The 23,394-nt window shown below is 40.8% G+C and overlaps 1 protein-coding gene across 4 annotated transcripts in view; it reads left to right on the plus strand.

Moving 5' to 3' along the window:
- Wnt2 (Wnt family member 2) overlaps positions 1-23,394 on the plus strand; it is a 44,460-nt gene that overhangs the window by 7,413 nt on the left and 13,653 nt on the right. For 2 of the 4 annotated variants that reach the window (XM_010621894.2, XM_010621893.2), the window contains exons 3-4: positions 2,082-2,359; positions 18,967-19,231. In XM_010621894.2, the coding sequence (XP_010620196.1) occupies positions 2,082-2,359; positions 18,967-19,231 (543 nt within the window). Of the gene's footprint in view, positions 1-2,081; positions 2,360-18,966; positions 19,232-19,317; positions 21,273-23,394 lie in introns of those variants that run through there. The other 2 variants (XM_033758172.1, XM_010621895.2) reach the window with 2 other exon arrangements.

The raw sequence follows: 23,394 nt of genomic DNA on the forward strand, positions 1-23,394 counted from the left end.
AAAAAAAAAAAAAAAAAAAAAAAGAGTGCTAAATATATTAAACATTTAGGAATTTTCCTCTTATGTGATATCTGTAAACATGGACAGTAAAGCCAGAGCTTAGAAGATGAATGGGGTAACCATGAACAAGGAATTTTCATAAAATGATATTGTAAAATGGGTATAATAAAATTTTTATTTATCCAAAAGCTGCTACCTGAGATTAAGCCATATTTGTATCCATTGGTTCCTTTTTTAACACAGCATCTCACTTCCACTTAGAATATCTGTGATCCCTGTAATAATGAGCTGAGACTCTCTAACACAGCTCTACAACCACACATTCCTCTCTGGAGAGTACAACCTGCTACCTATGGCACATATGCATCTTAGTTAGAGACAGAGAAAACTGCAAAAAGTTCTTGCTAAAAGCAAGATTATACCTGGCTGCAGTGTGTGCCTGATTCCTTTCTTGATGCTTAGAAGTTTCAGAGAGATATTTTTGAGGGCTGTAAGTGCATTTCATGTGATGTAGATATGATTTCCTGATTTTTAATGAGAATAGCAGAGCAAATATTGCAAAGGACATATAATAAATTTTAGCACTAAATGACAAACGGAAACAAGTAGGGCTTCCATGCAAAAAGGTGGTTTGTTCTCCCAGCTGTGTGGTTCAAAAAGTCACACACACTCATCTTGACATACTGAATCGCCAAGTGGTTCTCTACTTTCCGCCGTGCATTGGCATTGGGTTGTCCAGCTTCTATTTTGATTGCTAATATATTTGCTGCAGCAACCATTAATAAAAAGGCATGCTAATAACAATGAAATACAGCTCTACGTGAAAACAAGGTGCACACAGACCCTAAAGAGCCTTATATCTGTCACTATATCACAACACCGTGTTATGAGTTACTACAGATTATTAAAATAATTTAATGTAGTTATTGCACTGAAATATGTACCTTTCAGCCTGTAAGTGAAAGTGGCCTGTGTTCTAATAAAGAACAATTCTAAGAAAGCACCCCAAAGAGTTCTTGCCCAAGTCTGATTATAGGCGGTAAATTTGTTTCCTTCCCAAAAAACCAAAGAAAAGCTTTTCACTGTCTTTTACCCAATACCAGTGATTAGTGCAGGTGTTCCAGAAGAAAGTAAATTCACCTTAATAGTTAGACATAGTATGTAACTCGAGAATATTGCATATTGCCTTCAACAATCTCTGAATTACTTGTGAAAATTGATGTTAAACCAAAGCTCTCTAGTTTTAACACCAGGTGCTGGTTACTGCTTGAATTCTCCTTCCACCTCAATCCCTAGATTTCCCTGAATTCAGATTTTCAGTGTGGATAATTTAAATACATGAGTGTCCTTAGAAATGCCTGGAGGACTCTGGAAGGCTTTTTTGTTTTTGTTTTTGTTTTCCTGGGTTCGTCTCACCCTCCTTGGTTCAAGCAATCCTCCCTCCTCAGCCTGCGGAAAAGCTGGGACCACAGGCACGCACAAGAGTACCCATCTTGGAAGTTTTTTTTACAAGGAAAATGGTGGTATCTTGAGCCCACAACCCTATTATGGAATGAGTAATAGAATTCCATATGACTCCTGTATTTTATGCATGAAGACACTAAGGTTAGAGAAGTCACACTGCGCTATTCTGGCATGTCTGGGCATCCAGGTAGATGCAGGGCATGCGTGTATATGAGTCTCACTGAAACCATTAACTGGGAAAGGGAATTTTTTTTTTCTATTATATTCTGCATGTGAGGAGAGTTGCCTAAGAGATATATAAATTAATGGAAAACGGGGCCAGGGATTTAGCTCAGTGGTTCTGCCGCCTGCCTTGCAAGCATAAGGACCTGAGTTCGATCCCCGGTACCAAAAAAAAAATAATAAGAAGAATAAATTAATGGAAACCTATCTTAGGTAGAGATGGTGCATATTAAAGAATATCTTGGCTGTAGAAAAGTATCTTTCTAGAATACCAGTGCCTTTTTGTCTAGTAGCAAAGGATGTCGGAGACGATCCAGTATTGAACAGTCGCTATGTGAAAGGTATTCAGAGCTAGTGCTCCCAGACCATATTTAAGAAAAATATTTTTGTTTCAGGTAGTCGGGAATCTGCCTTTGTTTATGCCGTCTCCTCAGCTGGAGTTGTATTTGCCATCACCAGGGCCTGTAGCCAAGGAGAATTAAAATCTTGTTCCTGTGATCCAAAGAAGAAGGGAACTGCCAAGGACAGCAAGGGCATCTTCGACTGGGGCGGCTGCAGTGATAACATCGACTATGGGATCAAATTTGCCCGTGCCTTTGTGGATGCCAAGGAAAGGAAGGGGAAGGACGCCAGAGCCCTGATGAATCTCCACAACAACAGAGCTGGCAGGAAGGTATGGTACCGCAACTGCACCCCTTCTGAGGATCGCAAGGCCTTATGGGTCACTTAGGCAGAGCTTGTCATAAGCTTACCTTTCCCAGAGTTGATAAAATGTTGTGTGTATAGGCACAACTTCCCACAGCCCCCCACTCCAGAGCTTTGTGTTCTAACGAATACCAGGAACTGGGTTTAAAGATTCCCCACCCACACCCCACCTTCTTTCCCACAGCTGAGCTGAAGGAGTCCACCAATTGCTTTTGGCATTGTATTGAGTCACGTGTTTTATGGTCCCTCTGGATATTGTATCATCTGGGCAGGAGGTAAATTCTGTTGGTTAGGATAGTGCTTCATCCCACATAGCAATGGGACACTGAATGTTTATATTTAAGTAATATCAAGACTCAACAAACCAGGCATGATGGCACCCTAAACCCAGAACTTCGGGAGGCTGAGGCAGGAGGATCACAAGTTCAAACACAGCCTGGACGACTTAATGACTTAGCAAGATCCTGTCTCAAAATGTTAAATTTTTTTTTAAAAAATTGGACATTAGCTCAGTTCAAAGGCCCTGAGCTCAATCTCTAATATTACCAAAAGAAAAGAGTCAGAGTTTCTTCTCTCAAATTTTTCATGAAAGAAATGTATAGGCATTGTTGGATTCTTCTAGATTTAAAGATTCGCTCTAAAAGTCAGACCCACCTCCAGCTCAAAAAAGCCCCACGTTGAGGTTTCTGGTACTGAGTAAGAGGGCCAGAGGAAGACATGGCCCCTTCTTCTTTCACCCTGACAAACCTCCTGGGCTATGGGTGCCTGGTTATTAGTCACTCTCTGACACCCATTTGTTAGAAGAAAAAATCAAGGTGCTCAAGCGAGTTAGCAGAAAAGTCAGGACTAGAACTGGGGTTTCAACTCCTAGTCCAAGTGTGCCATGAACTGGATTAAACTAGGATCCGATGCCAGTGTTCAGATCCATTGATGATCTGTGCCCCTCTATATGGTGGCCTGATTAGAATAACAGGAGAATCTGAGTGCCACACTTTATGCCTCTGGGTAGAAAGCATAAAACTGGCTGACTGAACAAATACTTGGTCAGAACTATTATAGAATGACAATCTAATTGCCAGTAGAATGAGATAACCATAATTTGTCTTTTATCAACACAACTGAAAATGTTAAAATATAAAGAAAGATCAGCATAAAATTGAGAGGCCCCAAGGGAACTTTAATACAAAAAATAATAGGGAAGAATGCAGACTTGTTTAGATCTGGAAAGAGCAAATATCATTTAAAGGAAGTTCAAAGCAAAGAACTCTTGCTTTAACAATGGATAACTATGACCTGAACTGTTTGCAAATAGTACCTTTCCTAAACTTTTAGGAATAAACATTATTTTCATGAATTTATGAACTTATAGCAACTACTGCCAAGAATACAGACCACAGTTATGCAATACTATGAGTGTTGGTAATTGCTGTTTGTGGAACAATTTAGATAAAAGAATTTACACTGACCTTTGTTTTGACCTTGATAGCACATGTATAAGTTATAAAGTGTGGTGTCTTTGATAGGACTGTGCTGCTTAATTATTCCAACAGGGCATACAGTTAGATTCTTCTATTTGGAAAGATAAAGGCATATGGTCTTACACTGTACCCAAAGAATATTGACTTATCAAAATAAATGTTAATTTTACATACTAGGTCATAGATATTGAATGTTTCAACTCTTTAAGACAATAGATCTTACCTATTATATTCGAGGCCCTGAATAAACACAAGTTTTAATGTAAATCACATGATTATTCACTGTGTAGAGGTGAACAGCTGTCAGGCCTCAGATACTCTCCTGCCTACTCTGCAAAACTTAGGAGGCTACTTTTGATTGGAATAAAAGTGCACATGCTGATTTTTTAAAATGTGGCTTTAATTAATGGTGGGTGGGCAGGCTTTTTCAAGGAGATGCATGATGTCAGTGAATATGAACTTTAATGAGAGTAAATGTATTGAGATAAACATGCATCTCTAATTCTGTTTTTGCGGTCATTAGACCCCCAGTCCTTACTCCCCCTTTGTACCAGCAGGTCTGTGGAATCAAAATGAGAACAGGCTGGGCTCTCGTTTGAAGGCCTCCTGAGCTAAAGCCTCCAACTGGCCTGGTTCTAGAAAAACCCAGCCTCCCAGGGATGACACAATATCAGTCTGTTCTTTTTTATTCCCCCTGTTCCTTCTTCTTGTCCTTTATACTTCTTAGTATTTACCAGATTGTCCAATATGAACATCCTACTTTTTAAACTGGGAGCAGTGACGGTGAAGGAGACAAGTGCATTTTATTTAAAAGAAAAATTATCCATTTCAAGATTGTTCTCTTCAGCCAATACCGAAAGAATTGAACATTGCCATGCGCACCAGCTCACAATCTTCCCAATACTCTATCAGTTCGATACATTTCTTATAGCAACTGGTTAGAGCACCCTCATGTGTCTCTGCACTGCAATGTCATTTAGAGCCTCTCTGCTGTACTATCATTTATTTTAATCAGTCTTAGCAGAGTTTGTTTTTTTTTCCTTGTTCACTTGAGACTCTTCTTTGATTGAGGCTACTTTTCCACTTTCAAGTAGAACTGAAAAGATAAGTCTGTCTGGCTCAAAAAAAACTCCCTCAAGAAGGAATTTCCTCAGCTTCCCTCAGCCACCCTTTCTAGGTATAAAGAAGCCATGTTATGCAAATTAGCAAATTATATTTTAAGGTGGGCTTAGGTAAATTACAAGCAAAAGGTATCTGGTTATTTACCCAGCATTGTTCCTTTTCATTTGCTTGTAAAAAGGCTTTTTAATTAGCTCACTCTCCTTTAAGATGAAATAATCCTAACTTTAAACTTTCCCAAGAGAATCTGCATCCAAAAAATAAAAAAAAATCCATGTATCCAATCAAATACTGCCCATTGCGCCACTCCAAAAATTTCCATAAGAATAAGAGAAATCCATAAAAGCATTTTCTCCAAAAGGTATCTCTTACTATAGGGAAAAGAAAGAACCTGAAATTTGAGATCAGATCCACTTTAGCATTAATCTTACAATACCAGTGGCTTTGCTGACTGGATTTCAGTTGTTCTCATAAGTAATGTGAAAGATAATATTTGGTTTTATGGGAAGGCACGCAGCAGATAATGTGGCATATAGTAGGTGCTCAGTAAAAGCTCCTTTCCCGTTACTGAAGTGAAGGTTGTTTGTAACTCATGACCACATGTGAACTGTTTACTCTGAATTCAGTCAGATGGCTCCATCTATCCATAGACTCATTTTTTGTACAGTCTAACACACTACTAAAAAAGGAAAAGAATATATTCTAATTTATACAGTACTGTCAAATGTTTTCCAAAATCTGCATAGGAATACAAAATACTGTAGTATTAATATTTTTACTTTTCATATGAGAAACTAGTCCTCAGCCAAAGGAAGTGACTAAGTCAGGATCATATGACCCTAAAATGCTGGGCTTGGGGGTACAAACCCAGTTCTGTTTGCCCGTAGGCACTTGTCTGTGTTTCCATATTAACCATGTTGAGACTTTCTAAGTAAAAATAAGCAGTATTTATATAATTAATCAACAGAATAGTAGATATTGCCTTTGATAGTTTTATTGATGGCTTTCCCCCCTTTGTATGTTTTCACAGATTTTTAAAATTAACATGTGATCATTTTTAACAATAGGGAGAAAGTTTGAGAGTTGAAAATATAACAGATAGTTATTATGAGCATGCCCAAAGCCACTTGACCTTATCTGGAAGACTCACAGAATTCCAAATAATAGCATTATATGTCTGAGAACACTACTCCTGTGTGTTCATGGACTACCTTTGGTTCAATGGAAAATTTATTAAGGAATTACTTTGGAAAAGGTACCATTATGGGTATTAATTCAGATGTAAAACCAAACAAAACAAAACAAAACAAAACAAGAATAAGGCACAGAAAGCCCTAACCATAGGAAATTTTTATTCAAGGCGATAAAAACAATGCAATTGCAAGGCAAGCTCTGCTGAGTGGCCCTTATAGCAAAGTCGGCAAAGGGGCCAGCTGTGAGGTAAAGGCTGTAGCACAAAAGAACCAAGTGTTTGAGTTAAAGATAAGATTGCCTATATCCAAGAAAGGGAAACACTCTTCAAGATGAAGGGGCTCTAAGACAAAGAGATATGACAGGAGAGAGTGTATCATAAAGTTGAGGAATGATAAGGGCCCTAAGGTAGAGCTCAAGCCAAAGTTAATGGGAGCTGAGGCTGGAATGTTGAACTTCAGCCATATCTGAAAAACCTCAAATACCAGGTAGAGACCTTTGGATATCACTGGGAAGGCAAGTGGAAGGCCCTGGATAATAGGGAGAAATTTCAATACTTAACAACTTTTATGCATTTAATTTCTTAGGAGTCCACTTTGGGAGAGTATGGAGATCAAAGTTCAAGGTTTCTGTAAAATTTTTGAATTAATGACTTACAAAGTAGATTTACTAGGAAAACTGTAAGCTATCTCCCTAGATTTCATTTTTAGCCTTAAATTTAAATATAAGGTATAATATAGTAAGCTTCTGGATGTTTAAGAGTAATAAAAAATTCACATGTGGAAACTATGTTGATATTCATACTGTATTTTAACATACTGGTTAATACTATTATTTGCTATTATACTCATTAAGTGTTCTTAGCTACGGATACCCTCTTGATAGGCAGTCTGGAGAGCAGGGCTCTGAAATCAGGAAATTAGTTCTAATGTTTGAGCACAACCTAACGAGAGTTGCTATATAAAATAAAATAAATATGCATTTGCACCAGGTTGTAAGCAGGGGGTAGGTGCCACTATTGTGTACTTTTGTTTATGATGAGTCAGGGATCTAACACGGTAGCCAGATAAACAATTGATTTATTATCTTTGCTAACTTCAAATGATCTGAAATTCTGGCTTTACTTGATGCCCTGTATTTCACATAGGGCAGCTCATAGGATGAGAGACTCCAGAGGTTTTGGTTGCACTCCCTACCCAAACAAGTGCCCACCCCAGACAATACCAGAGGACCATAAAGCCCACACTGGGTTGTCGGGACAAAAAAGACCCAAGTTCCGTGCACAGGAAGTGCCTCCAAAGTAAACAGAAATGGATGCTGTGTAAGATGTTAGCACGTTACATGCAACAAAATCTCAGTTCTAATAAAGACTTCAAAGAGATCCCCAGATACCACTTTATATAATAAACAAGTAATGAATCTGACCTCGAAGAACTAGGGCAGGACTAAAAAGAAATCATACTCTTAAAAAGTGAAGACTATCAATCGGGAAGAAAATTATGAAGCCAAAATGTATTACAGAGCCAGATGGCATTAACCTCCTATTCCTCCTAGCCCTCCTTTCAATAATCTTGAGCATCTTTATTGGGCACAAATCGCACTTGGCAGATTTTCCAATTGGTCTCCTTACGTCATAAAATTAAATGCATTTTGAAAAATCAGATCAATTCTGCCAGTCTCACCCGTGTCTTATTGTACTCCAAAATAGGATGTGCTGATTATTGTAGATCTTGATACATGAATTAAAAAACAGCCAGGTTTAAAGTCTCAAACAAGGGATAACTCTTAACAAAACTATTATGATTCCATGTAAAGTTCTATTATTAATGGAAAATGTTTCTTAGACCTGCCCTCATTAGTCAATTAGAATTAATTATACACACACACACACACACACACAGTGTCAACAATAATGTTCTTGAGTTCCACAGATATAACATCCACACCTTATATTTTCTAGCTAAGTCCACACATGGTCAGTTTTCAAAGGGTAACAATGCTCAAGAAATCATAATACCTTATTGAAGTTAACAAATGTTCACATAAACAAATCAACTACACCACTTGCTAATAAATATTCCTTGCTTTCTTAGTTCCAGAGCATGTATGGCTGAGGGGCATAAATTGGTCCAGTTTTCAGTAACTCCTATCTTTGAGATGTAGACCTATCAAAAGGATTTAATTGTTAATAAATGTACTTGGCTTTAATCCAGCATCTGAAAATTTTAAAAGATGTTTTTAATGTGTGTTTCCCTCAGGAAAATTAACATAAGACCAGAAACACGTTAGCTGCTTTGCGGAATATACCCATCTAAAAAGTACTAACACTTCTTCAAATGCTGAAGTTTAACTAAATAAAGTAGTTTAAACAACATACAAAGATCTAAAATAAATTCTAAATAGGGTTTTAAGGCAAAATTAGTTGTTATGTTGACAAATATTTCACACAATATAAAATAGATTGCTTTTTTTCTGATAGGAAAAGAATTAGTAGGCACAATGCAAGGTTTGAAAACTTGGCCAAATGCAGGTACCTATAAGAAAAAAACTCTCATATTCTGAAAAGAAGTTGACCAGAGACGCCCTAGAAGTAATATGGACTCAGTTTTCAGAAAAGCTGACTTTAGAAATTACAATTTCATTCTTCTTGAGAGAGGTTTGCCTTTATAACTGGCAAAATAACTCTTTTCAGAGTTAAATTAAATACATATTAAATTAAATATGTAATTAAATATGCAAACAGTAAGTATAAAAATCTGTAGTAGAACTCACTGACTCTAAGGAACAAGAACCCTGGTGTTGGCACACGACAGTATGAGAAACACTAGCCAGTGGGCTGATGCCTAAACTTCGGTGTCAGACAGCCCTGAGTTATCTCACTTCATCCTAGAGAACTCTATTTCTAGGCATTTCAGTATCCTCATCTGTGAAATGGGCATAATTGTAGCAAATGTTTTATACGCTTATGTGGATTAGATAAAAGAGTAAATATACTTAGCATTGTGTGACACATGGTAAGAACGTGCTGAATGTAATGCCTCATTGTATTTTGACAGTAAGTCGAGGCAGAAAAATATAAAACAGAATTTTTCTACACAGAGCGTGTATGTCCGTCTTCCAAAGCTTTTTCTCTTTCAGACTTCTGTCTCTAGTACAGAATGCTAATATCTTGAAGTTTCTTTATAAATGTTTTAAAGTTTCTGAAATTGTAAAAGTAGAAAATAACCTCTACATATCAAAAGCTTAAAATGCCCAAAATCAAACACTTAAGGAGCACATTAAAAACAAACAAACAAACAAACAAAAACAAACCAAAACTGCTGTGCTTTTAGCACTGAAGAGATTATGAGCCTGTTGAAGCGTTTTGTTGAGAAACACTCCAGTAGGTTAAAACTGGTTTCTATGAAGGTAGCCACCGAAAGAGTGCTGCTATCCTGAGGAGTCATCACATTCGTCTGTCTCTTTTGTTTGTTTGTTTGTACCTGGGATCAAACTCCTGTCCTTGTGCTTGCAAGGCAGGCAGCAGAATCACTGAGCTAAATTCCCCGCCCCGTCTGTCTTTTGAAAAAGCACCCATTTCTAATTATTATCAGGTAATGAGGAGTTAGTCCTTTCCAGACTCACTGCCTCATGCAAAGAATTGGGCAGAACAACCAAACTGAAAGGTTAACATTTATTTAAAGCAAAAGCAGCAGCAGCACAAAAAGAAGTGCTCCAGAAGAAAAAGTGCTCTGCAAAGAAGAGCACTGCAGAAGGACTAGAAGTAGTGAGCCCTACAGACTGCAGGGCACACTGCTGAGAAGGCTCACAGTAGGCAGGAGATGAATGACCACTGCCTTTTCTATCCCCACTGTGATGTCAGGTCTAGGCTGTCCCATGAAAAACCCGCTTATCTTGTGCCAGAAGATTGGTATCAGGTCCAAGGCTTGGCCTGATCTCGTGAAGATCCTGTGCCAGAAGAATTGAAGACAGCATTCTCCATGACTAACAGGTGTCCACAAATGACAGGTCATGACCAATTGCCCAAGCCACTTTGCCATGCCCAAGTCTCCTACCTCAAAATGAGCAACTGCGTACTGACAGGGTGCCACAGAGTAAAAATTAGATGGGACTCAGGCATACAGAGGGGCTTGGGGGTGTGGATTCAGAATGGTACTGGCGGTTTGGTGATGTAAAAATCCACAAGGCCTGAGAGATTGAAAAGAGAAACTCAAAGGAAGGTTGACAATGAATCTTTAAAGCAACATGCGTTAACATGCAAAATAGGAACCAGGCATAGTGGTGCATGCTCTGTAATTCTTGTACTTTGGGAGGCTGAAGCAGTAGAATCGAAAGTTTGAGCCCAGCCTGGGCAACTTAGGGAGGCCCTGTCTCAAAATATAAATAAAGGAAGGAAGGAAGGAAGGAAGGAAGGAAGGAAGGGGAAGGAAGGAAGGAAGGAAGGACGGACTGAGGATATAGTTCCTTGTGAAGGCCCTTATTTCAATCCCCAGTATTGGGGGGAAAAAAATCTCAAATTGGGAAGCAGAAATAGAACAAGACACTTTTGCGGAAAGATTTTAAGAGACAGCACAGAAATCAGGATCTAATATTCTGAATGCTTTCAACCTTACACACTGGAGAAAGAAAGCACTGTAATGGACTCTTCTTCTCGTTCTTTCTTTCCCTGTTTTAAAAACAGTACTTGCATATAGCAACTCAACCTCATATCCATGGGCATGATATCCATAGTTCCACTTCTTCCTCCAAAAATTCACTCAGTTGAGAGTAGTGGAATAAGAATGGTTTAAATCAACACTAGGAATAATCAAAGAAATAAAAGAGCCCGACAAATTTCTGGAAAGCAAGTGAAGTAAGTGTACCTGATAAAGAAAGATGGAGCAGCCACAGTCTAGAAGTGTAAAAGCAGATGAAAGAAAAAAAAACAAAAACAGATGTGGCAGCCAGTGGGGCGGGTGTGTGTGACACTGCGAGAAAGTCACACAGACAAATGGGCACCAGAGAGGAGCAGAGTCCTGGAAACTGGGATGAGTTCGTAAAATGCATAGATGGAACCAGGAACCCTATCCCGTCTTCTCTCCACTCAAGAGCCAAATTTCTGGGAACACAGCACTTTACCTTCTTGGTTTTCTGTCTTTAAAAGTCCTCAGCACGATGGGCTGAGTCCTTCCCACTAACCAGAAAGCAGACTTCTCTGGTCCACAATCTCTCCTCACAGAACCGATGCCTTTTATCCCTTCATTGAAGACCATCCAAAGATTACCATGTTAGATTAAATTCAGCAGCATGAATTTAAAAAGAAAAGACCAAAAATTACAGGAAAATGGCCCCAGAAGAAAAAGCAGTAATTCAGGGATAACAGATTTTTTTTTTTTTTACGGTGAGGATTTCTTTATGTTGCTGAGGCTGGCCTCAAACTCACCATCCTCCTGTCTCAGCCTCCCAAGTAGCTGAGATCACAAGTAGGTACCACCACACTAGCTGAGAAAATTTGTAAAAGTCTAGTTTTTCTGCTCACAAGAGATTCAGGCAGATATTAGCATCCATAAATAATAATGAAAATAGTGACAACTTGAGAACAAGAATTTAGAAGATAAAGCCAAAGAAATCTTCCAAAAAGAAAACAGAAAACACAGCACAAATGGAGTTTAATGTCCACAAACAAGCTTGCCCTCTTTCCCACCGGGGTGTGAAACTGAGTACAAAACAGATGGAATAAACAGGAGCATCTCACAACTAGACAAAAGCACAGTGCTCCCTGGCAGCAGGCTGCATGGTGGCGCTGGTCATCATTGGCCAGCAGATCTCCAAGGACAGTGAATCTGGGCCCACAAGCCCTACTGCCCCCTCTAAACCCACCAGTCAGCTGAGTCGCTTCTCTTCCTTTAGGGAGAAAGGAATATGGGGGTAGAGAAAGAGAGAAATGTTACTCTGATGGAATTTCTTCTTCATGAAGCCAGGAAGCAAGTCCTAACAAATTGAGAAATTACAAGGCACATAGACAATCGATCAGAAGGTTTGGCAACTAATTAGGATGCCAAGAAGAACACTAAAAACAAAAACAAAACAAAAAACCAGGGGAGGAAAACATTCAAGAGAAGGCCTCAGAACATAAGAGTCTTGACTGAAAGGGTCTGCTGAGTGTTAGGCAGGATTGATGCAAGAAACATTCTTGAGGCGTGTTATTTGGGAACACCAACAATGAGACGAAGTAAAATGAAAACAGAAACAACTCTGTTTTCAAAGAACCAGTCAAATCTCATACTTCCCATTTGCAACTGTAGAGGCCAGAAGCTTGCTGGGCTCCACCTTCAAAGTGGAGGGAGGACTATTTTCAATCCATAATTCTATACCCAGCCAAGCTATTAATCAAATGTGAAGGCTTAATGAAGACATCTTTGACGTGCAAGAATTCAGAAAATGTATTCTCCACGCCCCTGGAAGGAGTTACTCAAGAATGTGCTACAGCAAACAGAAAAAAATAACCAGAAAAAAGGGGGGGGGGCGGGTGGCATCTAGGAGAGTGTGTTCAGTGTAGGAGAGCATGAGGCTGAGCTGGTCCAGGCTGGAACAAGAGCGTGCAGGGCTGTGATTCGGGAGAGGAAGCTGATGGAGCAGGCGGAATGACCTTGAGGATGGAGCTCATGAGGTTATAGTCAGTGCTGACGGTAGCCAGCAAAACGCCAGACTTCACTTCAAGAGCACAGTGCATTGCCAGAGAGGTTGCAATACTGGATCAGAGATAATGTAGTACAGTCTTGGCTCGGCACTGTACTTGGCTGTGCAGCTAACAATACCGTTGCTTCTCAGTATCTGTGGGAGGTGGATTCTAGGATTCCCTATGGGAACTCAAATCAGAGGACGCCAGAGACCCTTACATAAATGATAGGCGATTTGCATACCCTGCGCATATTCTTCCATGTCCTTGATCATCTCTTGATTACTTACAGTACCTCATGCGATGCAAATGATATGCACATAGTTGTTGTACTGTACAGCTCAGGAAAAACAAGAAAAAAATGTGTTCATGTTCAGTACGGACACAGGCCTCCCGGTGCATGAATAAGATGTCCATGAGCGGTGCTCACACAGCCGGTGCTGGAGAGCGACCGAGGGTGCGGGATAAGGCAGCGAACGCACATGGGGCACCTCGCTTCTTTCACGTGGAGTCAGTCAGTGCAAATTTGAGTTTTGCTTCTCCGCATTTTCTGTGTCTCTTCCCCCAAACAGTTTCAATCTACAGAATCCATTGTTGAAAACAAGGATGTGGAGTACTTACTGTAGCACACAGATGTTACTGTTTTCAAGTCTTAATATTAACATCTCGAGGCGAACCAAAATACCACCAGTCCCTCCATTAGTGCCTGTGGCGGGGCGCACTCGCCCTGCTACCACCACAGCCCCACTCCTCGCAACCTCTGGAGCCTCCAGAGACCTCAGGAACAACCTGCTTCTCACCTGTGGCTAGCGGCCTCCTGACCCATCTTTCATTTCCCCCAAAGCAGCAGCCGCTGCTTTATTCCCCTAACGTAATAGTAGTGGAGATCGTCACTTATGGCAGATTTTTCTTGGAGGTTCAGACATTTCGGAAGCACAGGATAGGAAACAACTTCTAAGGAATACCGGTTTCCCCTACTCCTACAAGCGTCATGCCAGCCCTGCCGCAGGGCCCTAGACCCCCACCACAGCACAGTGTCTTACCTTCTGCCCCGCAGTTCTCCGTTCGGACACCTTCCTCGACGCTAGCTGTGTATTAGAATCACCTGAGAAACTTCAAGGACCACTGAGGGAAAGGGCTAGAAATAATCCCCAGGTGATTGTAATGTGTCCCCAGGCATGAGGATCACTACTGTGTTCTCGCCAGTTGCCAGGGAACAGTCCGTGAATTCCTGTTACTTTACCAGCTGGAGTAGTTTGACACCCTCCGCCCGCCCACCCACCCACCACCCCTTCTTTTTAGACCATGCATTTCCTCAGACTGCAGCCAGGTAGAAAAAGGTGTCCTCCTCTGTGTGGACAATATATGCAGATCTTTAAAAAGTGGTTTATACCACGTATATTTTGCTTTTATCACCTCACTTCCTCTTGGGCGTAGAAGACCCATTACTTCATTATTCAAAGCCTATGTAATACTTCCTTATTAAGCATATAGCACAATTCACATAACCACTTTCCTGATGATGTTATATGAGTTTCTTCTCATACTTTGCTACTGTTCGTTATACCACAATTAACTTTCATATCCACTTTTATCCTTTAAATCTTGTGTCAAGTATTTCCAGAGTTTAATCACCAAAGAATACATACACATCAGATCTGGACAGATATAGCTCAGTGGTGTGGTGTTTGCTCAGCATGCAAGCCCTAGATTTGATTCCCGGGGGGTGGGGAGAAAAGAAAAGAAAAGAGAAAAAGGGAGAGAGGGAGGCAGAGAGGGAGAGAAATTGGACAGGTTTTGCAAAAAACCATTTTCCATGTGGATGATGTGTGAGTATATTGTCCCACCAACAATTTGATAAAACATCTCTTGCTGCAGATTCTTGTCTTTTTTGTTTTTGTTTTTGGTACCAGGGATTGAATTCAGGACCTTGTGCTTGTGAGGAAGGTGGCGGAACCACTGAGCAAATCCCTGTCCCTCTTTCTCCTGATTCTTATCCACATCAAATATTTAAATCTTTTTGCTATTTGATAATTTGATAGAGAAAATGGTGTTGCATCAATTTACATTTCTCTGATTTCTAGTGAAGTTGGATATCTTCACATTTTTTGTTAGTATTTTGTATTTTATTAGTAGTTTGAAGTACCTAATTGATAAATGTTGCATGCTGTTTAGAAAATGCAGTATAATTCCCCCCAATTTTTAAGAGCTCTTCCCCTTCCCACCTTATAACAGTCCAGTAATAGTCAATATTATTTCTAAGAACCTAGAGAAACAGAGTATGCATAATTGAAAATTTCAGAAAAATCACAATGCAATGTATATTAGGATTTAAAATGTGTTTTTATAAAGCTCACAGATTCAAGAGTAGGCATATCTGATTCACATCCTAATTTTGCCTGAGAATATCTGACTCTAGGGATTTTGCTTTTTTCCCTGAGCCCTGGTTTTCCTAACTGTTGAATGGGAAAAATAACTTGCTTAGCCTGGTTGTGATAACTGTATAAGGTAATGTGTTTAAACGGTGAAGTGTGGGGCCTAGCACATAGTTGACTACCCCATAAATGGTTGCTATTTTTATAATGTTGTAACAATGGAAATTGGAGTTTAATATTAATTGAATTAGGAATCCACATTGTAGTTTCTTGGTCCTGTGCCTTATTCTTATTTCCATGACCACTGAACTTAGATCTCCTTCCCTCTTGATTGAGCAGGCTTTTGTCCTCTTCGAGGCTGTGGTTTGAATTCTGAGTCTGTAAATCAGGAAGTTGGCAAGGTGGAGGTAGTCTCACCTATGACTGAGCAGTGTGGGCCAAGATCTGAGTGAACCCAGTACTGGAGAAGGTGGTCACTTTCCCCAGATTAATTTCTGCATCATTAATCCACGATCAATAGCTGACCTTGGTAACAAGTGAAATACTTTTTGGTTGTGAATAATAGATCCAAGGAACCCTAAATAATGAGGAAAACTCACTATCTTCAGTCACAAGAACCTGGAGTTACAGCAGTTTTCAGCCGGGCTCATTCATCCTCCAGAACCCAGTTCCAGACTACTTTCTAGACTACGTCTGCAGCTAATTGCTTTTAGTATTGTCTGCCCTCATTCCCAAGGAGGCTTCAGCCAAAAAACAGCATCTAGAGTCAAAGAAGACGTGATTCTCCTTGTGTCTTCTATAGAGATTAAAGCGATCTTTCTTATGAGTCCTCCAGCAGATTTTGTGCAACATCAAATCAGGCCAAATTGGATCATCTCACTTCTCATGCCGAGAAAAATCAGTAACAGGACAGTGAAGTGACAATGCTTGATTTAGGGTACCCTGGGGTCAGAGTGCCACTTACCTTCAGAGCACGTGGCTGCCCAACAGTTGGAAAAAACTGTTAGCCAAGAAGGGAGGAAATGTTGACTGCACAGATGATCAGCAAGGTCTGGCACTCTCATGGATTTGACTGGATGTGTAAGATGTATTTTTAAGATTCAATTCTAAATAATATGCAAAGCCTTCATTTAATTATGTGAAAGCACCAGTTTTGAGGTTTGCCACCTGGAAGCAGCATTGCAAAGGTAGAGAAGAACATATTTCCTATCACTTTTGGAACTAGAAGTATGACTTATGGGTGAAAAACTGAGCTTTAAAAGGATTGCCCTTAGCAGTGCACACAGAGTTAACTCCCAAACTCTTGGCATGGAGTGGGCTTTGTGTGGTGCCATCCCAGCTCTTAGGAGAGGCACTGCTGGACAGGTGGGACACAGCACAGGGAGAGGGAGCCACAGGGCACCACTCATAGTGTTATATCTGTGGCAGATGCCAGCTATCCAGGTCACCCTGCCAGCCTCTCATCTAACGCCCAGCATATAAAGACATGGGGAGGTGGGCATGTGGGGGAGTGCGGTTCCAAAGAGGATGTTCATCCTATAAAGATGCTCCATTCCCTATAATGTGAATGCCCCAAATGATGGCATTCTTCCTGCTTGCTTCTCTATCCCAGCCATTCAAGATGGACTTAATACTGGGAACAGATCTCAAGTCTAACGTGGGCATAGTCTGCTGTAAGGGGCAAAGCTGGAAACACTTAATTACCTAGGCCCCGCATGGGAAGAGTATGAGTGCATTCATGTGACTGAACAACCTAGGTTCACTAGGATGTCAGCCTATGGTTGCATCTTCAGCTCTTTAATGCTTTTGATATTTCCTGGCCTCTGGATCAATTGGGACTGACTTTCTGGAATGAAGAAGATCTCTACATGCCTGGTTCTACTGTAGCCTTAGTCAGAAACTGAGTTTGCGGAACAGACAAAACCAGGTTGAGCACTAGGGCACAGTTATCCGGGGTGAGACCACTGGGGGGAGGCAGCTTGGAATATGGGGAGTAGGGGGAGTGAGGGACAGGTGAGGACATGTGCTGAGGGAGCCACCTAGATCCATATCCAGTACCTGGCTAATTGCATCCGAGTCTCTGGGAGAGGGCAGAGCAAGGTTGAATCTCCTAATTCCAAGTTCTCAAAATTAATTACCATGAGAATTTTGTTCAGAATAGCACTTTGGAGAATGCCATCAAGGAAATACTTGCCTATGCTCTCACCCCAGATGCCCTGCAGCTTGGGATGCAAATAGACCAGCACACAGGTCTCTCTGCTGTTCTGTTACTTGATACCACAGGTTGAAAAGAGCTCTAAGGCTAGTGATCTCCCCCACAGCCTTCTTTGGCATCTCGTGGCTTTGGATGTCTGATGGTCACAGTCCTAATAATCAGTACAATATTAAAAGCTCTTTTAATTGTATTGTAATACCTTGAGAAATGGATGAATTGAACAGAACATTAACATTACCTGTTAATTCATCCTAAAACTGCTTTTAGAAAGCAGTTGGAAGAAATCCATTTATTTGCATGTACCATGAGTTGGAAAGACTTCAGAATCTGGGTTTGCAACCAGCCATCCCACATCCCAGCTCTAGAGCATCACAATTCCTCCCTGATCTCTGGTTCTTCATTGGTAAAATGGGAAGAACACCTCAGAGCATGTGTGCTAATAACTCTCTTCCCCTAGGCAAGCCAAGAGAAATGGGCGAGGGAGGGTTAGATAAAACTCCCATCAATTATTCTGCAAATGGTACATTGTCTGAAAAATTTGGGGCCCACCTGACCTTTCCCTGTCTACAGACCTCACACCCACAAAAGAAGGACTTTTATGTTTGAAGCCAGTCAAGATGGGCTTGTCCCAACTTTCTTTGCTTCACCGTACACAGCAAGTTCAGTCCCATCATCTAAGTGAAATCTCTTGGCTAGAGGTAGGGGATAATCTTCCTACTTTAACATCTGCCTCCATGTAGCCTGGCTCTGTCCTTCAGTAGCTTCGTACCTTCAGGCAAGAGCTTTACCCTCTCCACCTGGCTCCTCATCTGCAAATTAAAACAGTGTAGCGTAGAATCCCTGTGATATGTAAAGTAACTAAGACAGAGTGCACAGCATTTACACACCGTGTAGAACACAGAAATCACTCCATAAGTACTAACAATTACTCTGTGGGGGCTACTGAAAGATGCAGACTTGGCAATTAGTTTGTCAGTCTAATCTGGTTACAGGTTGGTGACCAATCTATATTGATAAAAGTTGAGCAAACTTCATATGAAAATCGGAAATCTCAAATGTTCCAAAATCCAAAACTTTTTGTGTATCTGCATGATGCTATAAATGGAAGATTCCATACCTGACCTCATGTGACCGGTCAAAATGCAGGTACAGTAAAATATTACAGATAATAATTTTTAAAAAGTAATAAAGCTATACTTATTTAGAAAATACTGTAATATCTCCCCTCATTCTTTAAACTGGCAATTTATTAAATGTATCGCGTTATATGGTAAGCTGCTTGTTACCTTGATAACCAACGGGGGTCTCAGTTAGGCTCTTCCCCTCCGTGTTCTACCCACTGCCCCTGCCCTATTACAGTTACAGAGTGGCTACAGTGACCAGCAAGTGGCAACTGATTCTCTAACATCTCCCAGTCATGAGCCCCAGGATCCAGCTCCTCGGAGCTACTTCCTTACTGCTTGGAGGTAAAGGAAGGCTATAGCGCAGGCCACATGCTTGAGGTCTCCTTCACTGAACTTGCCCTTGTCTCTTCCGCAGGCTGTAAAGCGGTTCTTGAAACAAGAGTGCAAGTGTCATGGAGTAAGTGGCTCATGTACTCTGCGGACGTGTTGGCTGGCCATGGCCGACTTCAGAAAAACGGGTGATTATCTCTGGAGGAAGTACAATGGGGCCATCCAGGTTGTCATGAACCAGGATGGCACTGGTTTCACGGTGGCTAATAAGAGGTTTAAGAAACCAACGAAAAATGACCTTGTGTATTTTGAGAATTCTCCAGACTACTGTATCAGGGACCGAGAGGCAGGTAAGTTAAAAAACAAACAAACAAACAAACACAACTTCTTTCAATGATCAGTACTCCACAATTTAAATGAAGTTCTCTATTTTCAGCCTGCTGTTTCTATACGAACTGCCTGCTGCCTCAGGTTGCGAGGTACCGCCCTTTAAAATTCCTACTGAAACTACACAGAATACCCTACTGAGAATCTGGAGAAGCAGGTTGATAATGTGCAGATTCTGGAGAAGTAGAAACCCACCAAGAATGTGCATGGCAAAAAGTCAGAATATGCAGATTAGCAAGATTCTTCAGCCTGGGCAGAATTCTAGGCAGTGACTAATGTGCACTATGTGTACATCTTTGGTGGGGGATCCTGAAGCTGAGAGCAGGGTAGCTTTGGATGGCATCTTCCCTTTTACAAATCCCCCTTCTGTGACTATAGAAAGGGGCATCGGAGCTTTAAATTTAGCCTCCTCTGCTGTCTACCCTATTTCACATTCCCTTGCTCTTTGCAATATGCTTTGAAGTTGCCAAATACTCAAAAGCAAGGATTTATCCCACTCTCTTGGCCCCAGGTGGGCAGTGTATAAGGATTGTGTAAGAGGCACCTCATTTGTTAGGGCCACACCCTTTCCTCCCAGATGGCACCTTCTCCATCTTGAACTCACTCAAGCCACCTCCTCAGCTCAGCCCAGCAGCTGTTCCCACCTACCTGTCTGATTGCATACATGTGCTTTATCACCCCACCTCATCCACTCTGAACTTCAGGCTTGGCTCTTTTTTGCAGAGGTTCTAGTGCAAAATAAGAACGAGTTAAATAAGTCTAAGTCAGTGGGATGTAACTGAAGCCAAAAGCTTACTTTGGCTCAAGCCAATTTCTTGGTAGAAAGCAAGGGAATTAACTATCAGAAAAAAAAATTGTTTTTCTCTAATTTAAATTTGGAGTTTGTCTTTCATTCCAAAATTGCTGCAAAGGAACCAGAGAAACAGTGCAGATAGCAACCAGATCCTAATGTTAGATTGACCAGGAAGCAAAATAACCAGCAATATCACAAGAAAGCCCCAATTTCTTTCTTGAGTGCTTGAATTTCCTTTAGGTTCGATGAGCCAGCTCTCTGCAGCACAGGAGCAGGTTTCTACATGCAGCCAGTGCATTAATGACTGCTGAACACAAGGACCAGCAGCGGAGCTCCACTGCATTCCTGAAGTGCTTTGGGACTGCTAGCGAGTCATCCTCCTGTTCACTCAAAGTTTTGACCAAATCTCTATGAAATCTGTGCTTTGCTATAAAATTACCCCAGGGATTTGGCTTTAACTAAGTATTTAATCTCAGACTTCTGAAACAGGGCATGAAGATGATATGATTGTGATCATTTTTGGTCCTGTAAATTAATTACGGTGTGCTGAATACCGGGCTGAGATCATTGCCTACATGGTCTTGTTGAATCCATGGAGCAGCCCTATGACATCCATGCATTGCAAGTAATTACTGGAACAATAAACAATCATAAGTGGTAAAAAGAGAGATATTCGTAGAGGATCAACACCAACCAAGAACAAAATTCACAGTTTAGTTCTGCAGTCAAATAAGCAGCCATAGCTATCATGATGACCACTGGAAAAGAAAAGTGAATGACCTCGTGGGTAGGAGGGGTCAGGCACCTGGCCTCATGGCATGGGCCTGCGCTTTGATTCTGAAACTACACATCCCCCATCCCAGACATGGCGGGAGAAAAGACCTTGTGAAGCAAGAACCTAATGTTGAATATCAGAGAACCTGATGCCCAGCACATCTTTCTGGTCCTTTGGAGAAGCAACAGTCATAGCCAATGAATTTTACTGCCTCATGGATCATCAGTAAAATAAAGACCACACTTTTTATTTTTCCCGCAGAGGAATTCTGAATCTAGTTCACTCTTCAAGTTACTAAATGATTCTTGAACACTGCCCTTTCCAAAATTCTCTGTATAGAACAAAATTCTGTTTCTTGATTGTGAAGTAACTGACAGACCTAAGTACCTACCACATGCCAGGGCTCATTCTACATTCTCTTATTAATTCTCACCATCTGGGTGTGTATATTGTTATCCCATTATATAAGAGAAGACTGAAGCTCAGAGAGGACACAGATTCTGCCCAGGGACTTGCAGTTGCTAAGAGACAGAGCAGGGACTGTCTGTCTGTCCTCTCAACCATTTCCCTCTGTCTCCTTTTACTCTGTACAGACCTCAAGTCACAAAGTTGTAGGGACTGCCTTTCTGAGGAAACCTAGGTATTTTACTCTTTTCATCTATTTCTTTCTTAGACCGTGTTAGCTTATAGGACTTAAGAAGATGTGAATTTTCTAGTTTTTGTTTGGTCTTGATTAACTTGGAATCTGTTCCTTTTAAAGTAGTTAGTTCGAATACATTGGATCAGATTTCTGGTAAGATTCCTAGACTATTTGTAAATTATCTAAACGTTATTTAGTGTCCTTTTTAGGAAAGGCTAAGTGCCAAGGTTATCCAGGCAAAACTTGCAATTTTTTAAAAAATTCTGTTGACCCTAGATAACGATTTTAGGATTTTAACGATTTTTAGATAATGATATGATTCAGGACATTTGATGGTCATGTAGGCAGAGGTTCAGCTTGTTAAAAGAATATTTTTCTCATCGCTTCTATTCACAGCCATGTACAAGTAGCCACAGGTATGAGATGCAGCTGCTCTCTGAGAAAGCCTGCTTCGGGCTCCTACTCCTACTGAGGGTCTTGCCTTTGGTTGTATACCTAATGGCCTTTTAAAGATGAGGCTTCCCTGCTGGGTAAACATCTGTGGCATGTGCTGTAGCAGCCTGGTTAAAAGTCACAGCAGGTCTTCATTTTGAAATCATGGAGTACCCTCTAGCTTGTCTGTGGAAGCCAAGAGAGGTAGCAGAGAATTCTAAGGCTGCAAGAAGGGAGGCTTCCTACCTCTAACTCACAATGAATGTGAGAGCCTCCTTCTCTGTGAGATAAAGGCATTGGGTCAGTGCTGAACCACACAACTAAGTGAGCACACACTGAGGGACTCTGTCCCCTGCACTAAAGTCATGGTGTATTAGAAAGGATGTGTTTTCTGGTGAATGGACATTACGCTTGTTCAAAACACATGAAGAGTACCCAGGCTCCAAAACAGGTCAAAAGCTTTCAGTAAAACTTACACCAAGTAACATACAATTGTTTTCATTTTCTCTATTAAAAGTAGCATTAACCTTTCCCCTTGTTTCACCTGATACTACCCAGGTAGCTTTGTTGTGGTCACTGTTTTGTTTTCAGTCATTGCTTTAGTTTTTAAGTTATACGCACTGAACATTCAAGTTATTGGGTACCTTGTACTTGCCAGCACCAGCAAAGCAATAATGACGAGCAGTTAGGTCATCAGTATTCGGAACTAATTAGCTTTACTCTTGCTAGGTGGCAGCTGTTTTCTGTTCAGAGTACCTCATGGACGGAAGTGAGTCATCACATTTGTGAATTAGGTTTGCATAGTGGATACTATTTTCCAAAGTAAGGAGCCCCTCAAAGACCTATTGAATCAGAAAGCTCAGGGAATGGTTTCAAACTTAAGCACGTCTAAATTTCAAAAATCACTGGGATCATGATCCCTGGTTGCCTCTGTTAGGGAAAAAGGAATCCAGGGAGACTTTCTTTTTTCTTGGAGTACCCAGTCTCTCATCAAGGGAAAAACTTTTCTTTATTTGAAAAGCTCCAAAAAACTGCCACAAAAAATACCCCCTGTCCTGGTGTGCCTGGTGTCAGAGGGCTGATCTTTCATTTCTAAGCTTTCTACCTCTTTGACTGCAAGTAACTCATTTAAATGAATTCAGCCGGCAAAGCTTTCACCGGCATTCCCTTAACAGGTTACCAGGTAAGACTTCCAGTAAAGTTCTAAAATAATAGCAAGACTAGTAAAGTGGAGACCTGGGGTGCTTCTGATCAGACAGAACCCTCTGGGGAAGGAGCTGGGAGCACAGGTGTGGTCCTGCTCAGAGTCAGGCCTGGGCTTCAGATTTTATGTGACTGTCCCCTAACATGTCATGGCAGTCTCCTTCATTCCAGAGCAAGAAAGTGAAGCTCTGAAAAGTTACTTCATTTGCCAAAAAGTGCATGTCCTGTGAATGGTAAACTAAACATGATAAATAAGTAAAAATCCAGACAAAAATCTATACCA

Source organism: Fukomys damarensis, unplaced genomic scaffold (assembly GCF_012274545.1).
Source record: "Fukomys damarensis isolate Sample0158 unplaced genomic scaffold, DMR_v1.0_HiC HiC_scaffold_4, whole genome shotgun sequence".
Classification (NCBI taxonomy): domain Eukaryota; kingdom Metazoa; phylum Chordata; class Mammalia; order Rodentia; family Bathyergidae; genus Fukomys; species Fukomys damarensis.